The 15,385-nt window shown below is 37.1% G+C and overlaps 1 protein-coding gene across 1 annotated transcript in view; it reads left to right on the forward strand.

Moving 5' to 3' along the window:
• Positions 1 to 15,385, forward strand: part of SNX6 (sorting nexin 6) — a 56,218-nt gene that overhangs the window by 13,615 nt on the left and 27,218 nt on the right. Inside the window, exons 3-8 of the mRNA XM_021695553.1 lie at positions 301 to 405; positions 1,191 to 1,301; positions 3,566 to 3,687; positions 5,606 to 5,729; positions 11,611 to 11,706; positions 13,862 to 13,967. Of these exons, the coding sequence (XP_021551228.1) occupies positions 301 to 405; positions 1,191 to 1,301; positions 3,566 to 3,687; positions 5,606 to 5,729; positions 11,611 to 11,706; positions 13,862 to 13,967 (664 nt within the window). The remainder of the gene's footprint in view (positions 1 to 300; positions 406 to 1,190; positions 1,302 to 3,565; positions 3,688 to 5,605; positions 5,730 to 11,610; positions 11,707 to 13,861; positions 13,968 to 15,385) is intronic.

A 15,385-nucleotide genomic window follows, 5' to 3' on the forward strand; every position in this document is an offset into this window, starting at 1 on the left:
ATGGTGGCAGAGAAATAGGAGAGAGAAAAAATAGTTCACTTTTTGAGTGAAATTATAATGAATCATGGTTAGCACATCGACTCATACAAAGCATAGTTGAAATGTGTAGAATGAAAATGAAGATAATAACATACCCAAAGCACCTGCCTCCCAAAATATATATGAGGTTTAAATGAACTTTTAGATTTAAGATTCTTTTGTTATTTTTGTTTCGTTTTTGCATTATCTGAATGTCTGAGAAAAGAATGAAATTCTCTATAAGCCCACAGAATTTTTCATTAAGGTATTATCTTTTTCTAGCTTAAAGCAATAAACGTAGATCTTCAAAGTGATGCTGCTCTGCAGGTGGACATTTCTGATGCTCTTAGTGAGAGAGATAAAGTAAAATTCACTGTTCATACAAAGGTAAATGTGATTTTGTACTTGTATTATTAACAGCTATTTATTGTGCAAATGTTACACATGTAATAATATATTGACTGGAACTTTGGTTTTGAACAAATTAGAAAGAAACCATATTTTAGCTTATAATTCACTGCTTTTATTTTAACAAACAGTTAGGGAATGTACTTTTTTTAATATGCTTTTTAAAGGTTAACATTTAAGAGTTAATCACAGATGTAATGCAAATTTAATTTTCTCTAGACTTATTAACATGTTTCAGTATTCTTGTTTTCAATTTTGTTTTGTTCTTTCAGTTAATTATATTATTGTCTTAGAGGGCATTTGGGTGGCTTAGTTGGTTAAGCCTCCAACTCTTGATTTCGGCTCAGGTCATGATCTCAGGCTTGTCCCTCTCCCCCCCACCGACCCTCCCTCTTTCTCTCTCAAATAAATAAAACTTTAAAACTAAATAAATTACTGTCTTAAAAATTATTTTCTTCTTGGATTTTAGTTCTCAGGCACATTTTCAGATCTTAAATTTATTTTCCTTTGAGTAGTTGAGTTTGATCTGTATTAATAACTTTTAAGTAATGGTAGCAATACAATATAATAAGAGGCTGTCAGCTTACTTTCTTAAAGATCCCAGGATAATTTTTTCTGGGTGTCTCAGAGTTTTCATAATAGAGTTTAAAAGTACTGATAATCATTCATATAAGACTAATTTAAGAAAATAAGATTAAAAATGTTTATTAAAAGCTTTTTAGTGCAATTTTGATTTTTCTTCAAGAGAATCTCTGTCTTTGCAGAGTTCATTGCCAAATTTTAAACAAAATGAGTTTTCTGTTGTTCGACAACATGAGGAATTTATCTGGCTTCATGATTCCTTCGTTGAAAATGAAGACTATGCGGGTTACATTGTAAGTGTTGGGGTTCCATTTTAATCCCATTTTGTAGGAACTTTTTAGATACTTTGTTATGTGTTAAATCTTGTTTAGCATTTTAGTGAACTGGTGTGATTTTTAAAAATTGTCAGTTACAAAACACAATTGACTACCACCTTTTATCCTGAATTGTCTAGTTTGAGAGTGTGGAGATATGGATATCTTATGCTCCTTCATTTAAACTTAAATTCTTACTGTTTATTGGAATTGAAATGGGCTTTTCCTAGAGATTAAGGGGATGTTATAAACCATACCTGTTTTGAACCCTTAGGTAGACAGATATTTAGAGTTGGAGGGTTCCTTAAGAGGTTATCTAATCTAAGTATGCATTAGGTGTTGTGCCTCAGCTGTTGACCACACTCAGATTCCTGAAATTTAGTTTCATTTGATCTCCTTGAAATCATCCTGAACTGATTCTGTCTCCATCCTTATGGCAACACTCCTTCTCAGTCATTTGCTTTTTCTTTGTAAAACTCAGAATTTGGTGGACCACTGGCAGTGCCTTCTTTTTTTTCTTTCTTTTAAAAAAATTACTGGTTTATATAAAGAATCAACACAGGAACAGCCAAAAGGAAGAGATGCATAGGACAAGGTACAGGGAGAGGGGGTTGGTGCAGAACTTTCATGTTCTGCAGGTGTACCACCTTCCACCTTCCAGCATGTCAGTGTCTTCGCCAACCTGGAAGCTCCTCCTTCTCTTCCCATGTTATTTCCACCTTTTCTTCCTCATCTTGTCTAATTCTTTTTTTTTTTAGTTTTATTTTATTATGTTATGTTAGTCACCATTCATTACATCATTAGTTGTTGATGTAGTGTTCCATGATTCATTGTTTGCGTATAACACCCAGTGCTCCATTCAGTACGTGCCCTGCTTAATACCCGTCACCAGGCTAACCCATCCCCCACCCCCCTCCCCTCTAAAACCCTCAGTTTGTTTCTCAGAGTCCATAGTCTGTCATGGTTCGTCTCCCCCTCCGATTCCCTCCCCCCGTCATTTTTCCCTTCCTACTGTCTTCTCTTTTTTTTATTTTAACATATAATGTATTATTTGTTTCAGAGGTACAGGTCTGTGATTCAACCGTCTTACACAATTCACAGTGCTCACCTAATGGCATTTTCTTACTACCATGTCCTTCTACACACTAAACACTCCTCAAAGATCAAGACCGTATCTTATTTAGGGACGCCTGGGTGGCTCAGTTGGTTGAGCCCCTGCCTTCAGCTCAGGTAATGATCCCAGGGTCCTGGGATCAAGTTCCTCATCGGGCTCATTGCTCATCGAGGAGCCTGCTTCTCCCTCTGCCTAAAGCTCCCCCTTCTTGGATTTAAAAAAAAAAAAAAGGACCATGTCTTATTTATCTTTATATGCACATTGTTCAGCATCATTCTTGGCACATAGTAGATGTGGTGTATGGGCATCCATGAATGTGTGCTCGGCTGTACTTGATGCTTCCTTCCCTATGGCTTTCCTCAAGTATAACCCTTCTCTTGTATTCATTCTTTAGCTTTCCCCTACTTACCTGTTCTTCCTCTTATCTTCTTGCTTTCTTTACTTTCCATCATTTCCCCTTAACTGTTCTTCTAGGCCCTTCCTCTTAAGATAAACTTTTTCTTTATCCTTCCCTTGAATGATATGTCTCTTCTAGATCTTATATTTTTATTTAAGGTAAGTGTTTACTTACCCACTGTGAGTGAATAGAATGATGTTAGTCATTAATCCCTGTCTTGTTCTCTTGGTTTTAAGTCAGTGCTTTCTTCTTCTGATAACACTCCTCCAATTCAGGAACCCTTTTTAACATTCCTTGCTAGATCATACTCTTGGCATTCATGAATTTTAAAAACATAGCATAGCATAAAGCTACTATGAATTCTTTAATTAAAAAATATATTTGTATTTAATCAAACCATTTACATACTTCTGAAAAATGGTATGCATCTTCTTTTAGTGTATAGTCAGAGCTTAATGTGCATATACATTTGAGGACTCTAAGTTGCCACATAGGAATCTGCAGATTAAAGTTTGGAAACTAGTGTTCTTATACTAGAAAATAGTGTTCTGCTGTATTTCTTCCTTGGTGCAAAGGACCTAATTAAATTCTCTATCCTGAATTGGGATATTCCTGGTGTCGTGTTCATTCAGGATGTTTTTAGCTCTCCCAGATACAGTCTTTTATGGTGGCAGTAGTACAACTGCTGTGAAAAAGAAAAGTCTTTAAATTAGTGACTTGGTTCTCTTACAGATCCCACCAGCACCACCAAGACCTGATTTTGATGCTTCAAGGGAAAAACTGCAGAAGCTTGGAGAAGGAGAAGGGTCCATGACAAAGGAAGAATTCACAAAGATGAAACAGGAACTGGAAGCGTATGTGATTTTTGTTGTTGCTTTTGTTAATTGTGCTTGTTTTAATGCCTTTTTCTGTGCTCTCTGATATCCCATCCTTTTAATCATTTCACCACAGTGACCCTTTCTGAAAGATGCAGGTTTAAGCCAAACAACCAGTTTTAATGATCATGATCAGAGCCTACAGGAAAATTATAGAATAATTGTATTGTAAAATTCTTTAATGTTTTTAATAGACTCTGAAAATTAAAAACAGAGGATCCAAAACTTTATTTAAAAATAGTAGAAAGGGAAATACGACTTTTTAAAGCAGAATGTAACTTGCTTTGTTTTTTATTTACAAGGTTTTAGTCATTGCCAACCTAGTTTTCTTTTTTCGATATGTGCATACTACCCAAACTTCTATTATTTCTCATAGAAATATGCACTGAGCAACTCTGCATATATTATTTTCTTTTTTAAAAAATGTGTGTGTGCATGTGTGTGTAATTTTTGCCCTCTTTTTTTCTGTCTCTGGCTTCTGGCTGAAGGAAAAAGAATAGGAACAAAGTAACAAGAGAATAGTTTTTAAAATGTTTTCATTAAATGATTATTAGTTTCACATATACTAGAAATTGTATTAAATCCTTGAAAAATTTTGAGATAGTTTCTATTTTATTTTTAGCATACTTGCTAAAAATACCAAATCTTTCCCCTTTTACTAGACATATGAATAATTTTAGACTTGCAGTATATTGTTTTTCTGTATTTTGGGAGCTATACAAGGAAATAACTTTCCTTGCATCATCATCACTTCCATCACTCTTTTTCTGGCCATTTCTCCTCTTCGTGCATTTCCTTTTCTCCTCTTCCACTTAGTTTTGGCTTTTAAGCGTCTATCCACATGGCTACTAGACTCCTCTTCAGAATGCTAAGCTCATTTGACAAGATAAATTAGCAAAGTAGATCTTTTTTGTCGAAGTGTAAGGTGCCAGGTATTTTAAGATTTTTGTCCATGCTGGGTGCAAGCAATAGTCTTGAGAGCAGACAGAAATCTATACTTTTATAGTTATAAGACTGAAAACTGGAAATTAGCAGAGCACATTAATATTAAAGAATCTGTGGTTTTCCAGTGGCCCTGATCATGATTCTTTTGTGGTCTGGTTAGGGGTTGGATAACAGAGAACCTTGGGTTTATTCTACTGCTACCTCCATCCTCTGCATCCTTCTTTTTTGTCTTCACTGAATGACTACCCTCACAGAGATCAAACTTCTCCCAACATTGGTCCTGCTGGTTTGCTGGTATGTAAAATTTATCCTCCTTGCACGTAGTTGAAGCAAGAATATTGGGCCTTTTCCTTGAGTGTTTCTTTTTTTCAAACTGACATATATTACTATATGATCACTGTGATTCACTGATGATATTAAAATATTTTAAACACAGTTTTTCAATGTAATGACAAAAATTAGTCTCTCTGCGGTATGCTTTTTTCTTGTGTGTTTGGGTCATTAGATGAAAATAATTATTAATGTCAAAAATATGTTTACTGAGGATTGGGTTTTATTTTTTTTTTTTATAAAAGTGTTTAAATGCAGTAATTATCTAGAAATTGAGTCATAAAATTGTATTGAATAACTTGTAGTATACTTTCTCTGGAGCTGAAAACGAACCCCTCTATAGTTACTTTAACATCAACTTGCATAGGAAGAAAGGTTCATAAAACCTAAAAATATTAACATTTAAATATAATAAATACTATTAACTAGCATGAAGCCTTTTCAGAGCTGGGTTTTATATATTTTATTAACAGTTCAACTAAAATCTTTGTTTATGTGGATTATATCTTTATATCTTTAATTTTGCTTTTAGTATAATTCAGAGTATTTGCTGAAAAAATTGTTGCAGATGATTTTCTAGTTGATGCAGTGTTTTACCTTTAATTTTGTGTATTGTTTCTAGTGAATATTTGGCAATATTCAAGAAGACTGTTGCAATGCATGAAGTGTTCCTATGTCGTGTGGCAGCACATCCTATTTTGAGAAAAGATTTAAATTTTCATGTCTTCTTGGAATATAATCAAGATGTGAGTATTGATTAAAGTAGTGATCAAGGTTTATTTTCAGAGTTACTGGGAAAGGCAGGGAATAGTTAGATGACCCTTTTTTGTAACATTCTTATATTTCAAGGCCGTTTAAAATACTTTTGTAGTGGTAATACAGTATTTCAGTAGAACTTGAGGAGATTAATTGAAGAAATGAGGGAAAATCATGTTACTACATGGGATATTGATTTTCATCCTGAATTGTGAACTTTTTAAGAAACACGGTTATCAACTTGATTGTTTCTTAAATTTGAGTTTGGAGTCCTCTGAAGCCTTATGGGGAATCCCAGCGAGGTGTTTGAGCTAACGAATTCCAGATTAGTTTTGGGTTAATCATTGAGTTTTGATCTGTTTAACTGACCTTCTTCAGTGCGATTGCTCCTAACCTTCCTCCCTCCCTGCCTGAAAACTGTTACAGTGCAAATAGAAAAATTGGTGCAGGGTGCCTGGGCGGCTCAGTTGTTAAGCGTCTGCCTTCGGCTCAGGTCATGATCCCAGAGTCCTGGGATCGAGCCCCGCATCGGGCTCCCTGCTCCGCGGGAAGCCTGCTTCTCTCTCTCCCACTCCCCCTGCTTGTGTTCCCTCTCTCACTGTGTCTCTCTCTCTGTCAAATAAATAAATAAAATCTTTTGAAAAAAAAAAGAAAGAAAAGAAAAATTGATGCAATGGAGCTTCAAAGATTTCTTCATTTGTAGTACTGGCAAAAATTTTAATGGGTGGGCGATACAGATCTTGGGATTTATATTCGGATAACAAGATTAACTCATAATTTTAGCAAAAAAACAAATGTAGCATAGTGCTAGTTTGTTTACAAGTTAACATCAAGATCAAAGAATTTTGTATATATAAATTTGTCCTTCTGGTTTGGTTTTAGTAGACATGACAATGACAAAGTGTCCTAAGTCTAGCAGTAGAGAGAACATATTTTTTTAAAAGGGTATGAAGTTACTCAAGATCACAGAAACATAGCACTTAAGCATGGGTACTTTGACAAGCATAAATGTGGTATGTGATACTGGCATGTGGTCGTTTGTAACTAGGAATTAATTGTAAAGAATGCTGGCTATATTATGAATTATAAGAAGTGAAAACAGTTCGTGAGTAGGGTTGCCAAAGAACACATGATACAGAATGCTGTCATCAGTTTTTTACCTTTATGTGTTTGTTTTTCCTCAACCTTATTTGTGGCCTGGGCCAAAACCTTAATAATAATTGGTAGAGCAGCATAAGTCTGTATACAGTGGGGCGTGGTATTATCGGTTCAGGGTGACTTGTGCTAGAGGAGCCTCGTGCTCCACGTACTCTATCTAGCCCATTGCCAAATCCCTTAGTGCTATGTGAAATTACATATCTGTATTTTTTTTTTTTAAAGATTTTATTTATTCATTTATTTGAGAGAGTGAGAGAGAGAGAGAGCACATGAGAGGGAGGAAGGTCAGAGGGAGAAGCAGACTCCCCGCCGAGCAGGGAGCCCAATGCGGGACTCGATCCCAGGACTCCAGGATCATGACCTGAGCCGAAGGCAGTCGCTTAACCAACTGAGCCACCCAGGCGCCCCCATATCTGTATTTTTTTAATTTTATTTTTTAAACTTTTTTTTTTTTAAGATTTTTTATTTATTTATTTGACAGAGAGAGACACAGCGAGAGAGGGAACACAGCAGGGGGAGTGGGAGAGGGAGAAGCAGGCTTACCGCGAAGCAGGGAGCCCAATGCGGGGCTCAATCCCAGGACCTGGGATCATGACCTGAGCCGAAGGCAGACGCTGAATGACTGAGCTACCCAGGCACCCCATATCTGTATTTTTTTTTTTTTAAGATTTATTTATTTGAGAGAAAGCAGATGCACGAGCAGGGAGTGGGGAGGGGCAGAGGGAGAGGAAGAGACTCTCGAGCAGATCTTGTCATGGGGCTCAATCCCAGGACCCTGAGATCACGACCTGAGCCGAACTCAAGAGTCACACACTTAACCGACTGAGCAACCCTCGCGCCCCATATGTATCTGTATTTAAAAAATTTGTATATTTATTATTTGTCTCCCTCTGCTAAAATATAAGCTCTCTGGAAGCAAGGCTTTAATTTTTCACCATTGTATCCTCAGTACTTTAGAATAGTGGCTGACAAGATGTAAAATAAGTATTTGTTAAAATGATAAGTGAATGAGGGGCACCTGAGTGGCTCTGTTGGTTAAGCCTCTACCTTCAGCTCCTGTCATGATTCCAAGGTCCTGGGATCGAGTCCTGCATGGGGCTCCCTGCTCAGTAGGGAGCCTGCTTCTCCCTCTGCCTCTGCCACTCCCCCTCCTTGTGCTCTCTCACTCTCGCTCTATCAAATAAATAAATAAAATCTTTAAAAAAAAAGGTAAGTGAATGATTTTTAATTGTTTAGATCAGCTTTATAAATAGCTTTCAGAAATCTTAGGTTTTCATAAGTTTTCTCCCATCAACGTACATTTTTCTTCCTCCCAGACTAATATATGCTTAATAGAGATAATGATGTGCTGCATTATAATAACCCTTTTAATATCAGCATATGGTGTTTTGGAGAAACTCTAAAAAGACAGGAAAGTGTTTTGCAAATATTCTGTACAAATTAATAGCGGAACACCTGGGTGGTGCAGTCAGTTAAGCGCCTGACTCATGATTTTGGCTCAGGTCATGATCTCAGGATGGTGAGATCGAGCCTCGCATCAGACTCTGTGCTCAGCATAGAGTCTGCCTAAGAGCCTCTCTCCCTCTGCGCGTCCCCCCCCCCCGCCAATGCTCATGTGTTTTCTCTCTTCCTCTCAAATAAATAAATCCTTCTAAAATATATAATTAATTAATAGCAAGTACATTAATAGGTTATTGAAGATTATACGCCCAAAACTAAAAAGTTTCTCTCAATTTGTTCTGATGCTGTTTCTCAGATCTTTACTCACTTCACTGGGGCAGGAAAAGCAATCTATATGTGCTATTTTGTTATCTGAGTTCAGAGGGTCATGGGACTGATGAGCTGTTGAAGTAGGGCTAGGGTGCTTGAAGTCTAAAAAGGCCATGGGGCATCTGGGAGGCCTAGAAAAGCTTGTTCTAGTGTTTAGTTGTGTGAGTAGTCACTGTTGTAAGCATTTAGTGTTGCTTTACTTAGGTAGCTATATACCTTCTCTGTTTCTACTAGGTATAGTCTGAGTCTGCTTAACAGTAGATTAAATATTTAACCTAATTAATTCCCTTGGGGCGCCTGGGTGGCTCAGTTGGTTAAACAGCTGCCTTCGGTTCGGGTCATGATCCCTGGGTCCTGGGATCGAGTTCCACATCCGGCTCCCTGCTCGGCGGGGAGCCCGCTTCTCTCTCTCCCTCTGCCTGCCGCTCTGCCTCCTTGTGCTCTCTCTCTATCTCTCTGTCAAATAAATAAATAAAATCTTAAAAAACAAAAAACAGGGCGCCTGGGTGGCTCAGTCGTTAAGTGTCTGCCTTCGGCTCAGGTCATGATCCCAGAGTCCTGGGATCGAGCCCCACATCGGGCTCCCTGCTCCGCGGGAAGCCTGCTTCTCCCTCTCCCACTCCCCCTGCTTGTGTTCCCTCTCTGGCGGTCTTTCTCTCTGTCAAATAAATAAAACCTTTAAAAAAAACCCAAAAAACACCCTAATGTCCATTCAATTCTTGCTACCTTATCAGTGGCCACACCCAGGACCCTCTCTCTTATCTGAGTTCTTAAACTCTAGTATTAATAGACTCCAAACATTGACAGCTAGACTCCAAACATAGACAGCTCTCTTTTTCCCTACTCCTATTTTGGTTGTTGTTTAACTCACTGGTACATCTAGACCCTTGACCTCTCCTGCGTTTTGACCCTGTTAGAAGCCCTTTTGTCTTTACTTATTTCTCATCTAGTCTAGATTGCCTGCTCCATCATTTATAACAAGGTTATGACTTTAGACAGCTCTCTCCCATTTTCCATAAAAGCTCATTTCAACTTTCAGCAGTTCCTCTAGATGAGAAAATGACCGTGTTCACTGGGAAGTGGAAGCCAGTCAGAAATCAAATCCTACAACTCTATGTGTGTCCCACAACTCTCAATCACCATGGCAGCCATGGTCATGTTTTAGCTTTTTTTTTTTTTTTTTTAATTTCTTCCTTTCTAATCTGGATACCCTTTTAATTTCTTTTGCTTGCCTAACTGTCCTGGCTAGGACCTCCAGTACTATGTAAAATAGAAATGACAAGAGCAGACATCTTTGTTTTGTCTCTAATCTTAGGGGGAAAGCATTCATTGTCTCACTGTTAAGTATGATGTTAGCTGTGGGGTTTTCACTGATGCTCTTTATCAAGTTGAAGTTCCCTTCTGTTCCTAGTTTGTTGAGTGTTTTTGTTATGAAAAAAGTATAGCTATTGAGATGATGTGGTTTTGTCCTTTATTCTGTTAATATGATGTATCACATTGTGCCTTTCCATTTTGATGAAGATATCTTTCTAGCTGTCCTGGATCCCACGTACTTCTACATCTTTGGGATCTCTTCTGACTGAGTTTTCTTCTTAACTCTGAACATTGTGAAACTCTGTAAAGGTATTGAGTAAGGAAGAGATGCTCAAAATTTGATTTTGGAAGTCATCAACAGAATGGATTGAATTGAGGAAATGAGAGATGTTAACTAGCAGTCCAGTGTAGTAGTTAGGCAAGAAATAATGAGGTTTTTCACTAGGACAGTGGGAAAGAAAGGGACAGATTTCAGGATTTGATGGTAGAATTTGAGCTGTGAGAGACAAAAAGAAGTTGTAGATTATTTCAAGATTTTTAATGAGAGGTGTGGAGCTTAAGGGAATATGTTGGAGAGACTGGTTGGATGGAGGGACCATGGACAGGGAACCAAGAAGAAAAATTTGGAGATTAGATTAGATTATAATGAATACTGTCTTAGTTTAATGTGGGTTTAGCAGAATCTCCATATAGGGATATAATATAGGCAATTGGAAATAGGGTCTGAGGTTCAGGAAAGCTCAGGGATAGTGATCATGATTTGTGAATCATTTACATAATGGTGAACATTGAAGCCATGGCAGTAGATACGGAAATTAGATGGGATGTTACATTATGGGACACCCTGATGCAGCAAGTGGTAAAGTCAAAGAGTTAGCTGCTTCTCGGTTTTGCCTTTAGATAACTATTCTTGCCATCTGAAGTCACCTTTTGTGTCCCTTATACTATAAGTTGCTGATCCCCAAAACAGGACAAGACATGATATTTGGATGAGTTCAGAGTGAAGAGTTTGCAGAATACGGGGTGCCTGGGTGGCTCAGTAGGTTAAGCATCTGCCTTTGGCTCAGGTCATGATCCCCGAGTCCCAGGATCGAGCCCACATCAGGCTCCCTGCTCAGCGGGGAGTCTGCTTCTTCCTCTGCCTCTCACCCCACTCATTCTCTCTTATTCTCTCTCAAATAAGATAAGTAAAATCTTACAAAAAAAAAAAGAATTTGCACAATGTATTTTCAAAGTTTATTATAGAGTCCTATGATGGTATATTAGACTCCAATAAATTTTACATCTTTAAAGGAACTCCTGGATTAAATTTTTAGTTGTCTTTATATATTACTATATATGGGATAAGAAGGCTACTTGCAATGGGATTATCAAATATACTTATAAAATTTGAGATATCTAGGCATTATTGTAGATCACCTGAATCTGAATCTTTGAGAGAGGCCAGCCTCCTCTTTAATACACTAAAGTTTGAAAGTCATGGATACACATAATGATACTGCCACTTTATTAAAGTTTAAAAACCAGGATCCTTTTGTGGTTGCCATTTTGATGTCAGAGAATAAAAGAGGCATTACTTTCCATTTGTAATCTAAAAAAATTGCCAACTTAAGTTTACCTTTCTTTCAGCTGAGTGTGAGAGGAAAAAATAAAAAAGAAAAACTTGAAGATTTCTTTAAAAACATGGTAAAATCAGCAGATGGAGTAATTGTTTCAGGAGTAAAGGTAAGATTCTATTTGATTAACAGAGGTATTGGTTTGAGAATCTACTTCTTTTAAGAAGATAGATTGAGATTTCAGATGTGCAGATGACTTACTAGAGTAAAAGAGAATTTGGACGGTAGAATGCTTAGGCCTGGGAATCTGGGCCCCCTGCCCTCGATTCTACTCTTTAGAGAACTTCCTTCTCCCAGGGGTGAGAGGTCTGTAGGTACAAGGGGATTTGCCCACCTGGAGTGCATACTCCTTCCCTCCAAACTAGACCATGCTTTAGGGGTCTGGAACCCCATGTTTCCTTGCCCAAATCTGAAGCCTACTTCCAACTTTTTCTCTTCTGTGGGCCTCTTCCCTGAATTCATCCTCCAGTGTGTGCATTCATGGGTGGTCAAGGGTGACCATGGAACAGCTGGGAAGAGGGAGGGCACAGGGGAGAAGATCAGTGTGCAGGATAGAATATCCGCTTACATACACACGTGAGGTTTCTCTCGGTGCCGTACAGAGCTGCAGGATAGGGCACGAAGAGGGCCTGCCTCCATTTGTACACTTGCCCTCGGCCTTACAAATGTTAGGGGCACACTTGGGTTCAGATCTGGAGTTAGAAGAGCTCCTTTGAGGTTTTAGTCTTGTTGTGGGGCGCCTGACTGGCTCAGTTAGTAGAGCATGTGACTCTTGATCTCAGAGTCGTGAATTCAAGCCCCACATTGCAGGTAGAGCTTACAAATAAATAAATAAACAGGCATATTTAAAATTAAAATAAATAGCACCTAAGTATTTCTTAATGATGTTCTAAAAATGGTACAAGAATTGATTTATCTGAAAACTCTTAACCATTAAAAGAGAAAAGTGTTTATATTACATTATCAAACAGATACTAAGAAAGATAAATAATGCTGCTTTGTCATCATTGCCTATTTTTATAGATACATCTACAGTAAAACTTAGGTAGGAAGTACTATTTATTTGATTCATACTTCGGTTTTTCAGAGACAGGTCAGCTGGTATGTTGACAGTGCATGTGCCATGGCTACTTTCTAATAAGGACTCCACTTCCTTCCATTTTGATGCTACTTACACATTAATATTGAACATTTTTCTTAGCATTAATTCACTATATGGATTATGATTTTGGTAAAGTAGTAACATTTTGAACATTTACAATGTGGTGTTTGTTAATCCACATTTTGTTTACTCTTCAACCCTACAAGTTGGATAGTTTTATCCCCATTTTTTTTTTTTTTAAAGATTTTATTTATTTATTTAACAGAGAGAGAGATAGCGAGAGCAGGAACACAAGCAGAGGAGTGGGAGGGGGAGAAGCAGGCTTCCCGCGGAGCAGGGAGCCTGATGCGGGGCTCGATCCCAGGACCCTGGGATCATGACCTGAGCCGAAGGCAGATGCTTAACAACTGAGCCACCCAGGCGCCCCAGTTTTATCCCCATTTTAACAGTTAAGAAAATTGGTACACATGAATTACAAATTTTAAAGGACATTTTGTTAGTACTGACTTCTTTCCCATGTTCTGTTGATGTGGATGTGAATTACATCATTTTAGCTGGTGCTGTTTCAAAAAATGATTGTTGTTTTAGAAGGGAGGAAAGTACTTTTAATAATTTTTATTTTTAATGTGTATCTAGCTTTGTTTCAAAAAAGATACAATAATTGCTCCCAGAAAGCTAGTTTGGCCATGTTTCCCCAAAGCAAGCAGAGAGGGCTGTAATGACGAAGGCCTGGCAGCCTTTAGGAATGGCTCATAGAATACTTAATAGACCAAGAGAAATAGATTCGGACTTGTCTATCAGAATTTGTTTCTTCTCAAAAGCAATTGATTACTCCCCCCTGGCAGTAATATATTTGTTGGAGAGGCTGGACTGTAGACACAGAGCACGAGTAGGAACATATTTCAGAGTACAACATGTGAACGTGAACCATTATGGAAGGATCTAAGCTTTCAACTGCAAAACCATTGCAGATTTCTTCCTGGATAGATAGAAGTGCATGTCTGTATAAAGTCTGAATTTGTTGGTGAAATCATTAGAACATCTGATTATTAGAGGATAGCTGTGCTGTTTTACTGATCTTTTATGATTATAATGGTAAAGTGATTTATGTATTACACTAAAGTAAATAAGTGAAAAATTATATTTTCTTTTGACCCTATAGGATGTAGATGATTTCTTTGAGCATGAACGAACATTCCTTTTAGAATATCATAACCGAGTTAAGGATGCATCTGCTAAATCTGATAGGATGACAAGATCCCACAAAAGTAAGGTTTTTCTCTGTGGCTAAAGCTTACATTTTTTAATGGAATAATTATAAAGTTACTATGTTACTTATAGTTTATAAAAGTCTTGCTATAGAACAGTGGTTCTCAAACTGTGGTCTGTGAAGTCTTGACCCTAAGGCTCTTTTTATTTTAAGCAAGTCTGTGAGGTCAAAACTATTTTCATAACAATCCATGATGCTTTTTGTATTTTTCACCATGTTGACATTTACACTGATAAAGCAGAAGCCATGGTGGATAAGATTACTGGTGCCTTAGCACAGAGCAAGACAGTGGCACCAAATTGTGCTAAGAGTCACTATATTCTTTCCTGCAGTGTGTTTGCAGTTAGAAAAAAAAATTCAATTAAGAATATCCTCGATAAAGCAGTTAAAATTACTAATTGTAATAAACACTTCCCTTGAGTTCACTTTTTTAATATTCTGAATGATGAAATGGAAGGTATACATAAAGCACTCTGCGTACTGAAATATAATGGTTCTCTTTAGAAAAGCACTTTAGTTGCAACTGAATTATCTTGCCTTTTTTTTTTTTTCCCCAAAAAAAACACCGTTTCTACTTGAGAGAAAAGCTGCCAAACTATGATTATTCAGATTTGAGTATTTGGTAGACATTTTCTTAAAAATTAAGTGAATCTGTCACTTTAAGGAAAACAACTGATAGTATTTGTTGACAATGATAAAAGTCAAGCTCTCCAGCAATAGTTAGAATTTTTGAAAACTTGTATCCATCCTCATGAACTTGCTTCACAATAAAGACTTGTCTGAGGAGATTGATGATCATATGTCAATGTGGTATTTTTGATGTTGTTTATGTATAATGAAGTGTGTCAACATTTGGAAGATCTGCATAACTCATTGAGCCAATATTTTCTAAATGATCAAGTACATGATGTTACAAAATCATGTATGTAAAAGATTCATTCAAAGTTCAAGATAGACTAATGTTTTAACAGCTTTATTGAGGTATAAGTTGGTATCAGTAAGTTGCAATGTTCAAAGTATACAGTTTGATAAGTTTTGACATATGTGTAAAATCATCACTATAATCAAGATAATGAACATATCTATCACCACCAAAAGTTCCCTTACAGACCTTTGTATTCCCTCCCTTTTTCCCTGTCCCTAGGCAACCATTGATGTGCTTCCTGTCTCTATAGATTAGTTTGCATTTTCTAGAATTTTATATGAATGGAATCATACTGTATGTACTCTTTATTATTTGGCTTTAAAATGCAACAAAATTATTTTGAGATTAGTTCAAGTTGTTATGTGTATCAAGAGGGCATTCCTTTTAATTGCTGAGTATTATACTGTTGTATGGATATACCACAATTGTTTATCCATTCAGCTGTTGGTGGACATTTGGGTCATTGTTAGCTTTAGACTGTTATAAATAAA

The sequence above is a fragment of the Neomonachus schauinslandi genome, chromosome 9 (assembly GCF_002201575.2).
Source record: "Neomonachus schauinslandi chromosome 9, ASM220157v2, whole genome shotgun sequence".
NCBI classification, from domain to species: Eukaryota; Metazoa; Chordata; class Mammalia; order Carnivora; family Phocidae; genus Neomonachus; species Neomonachus schauinslandi.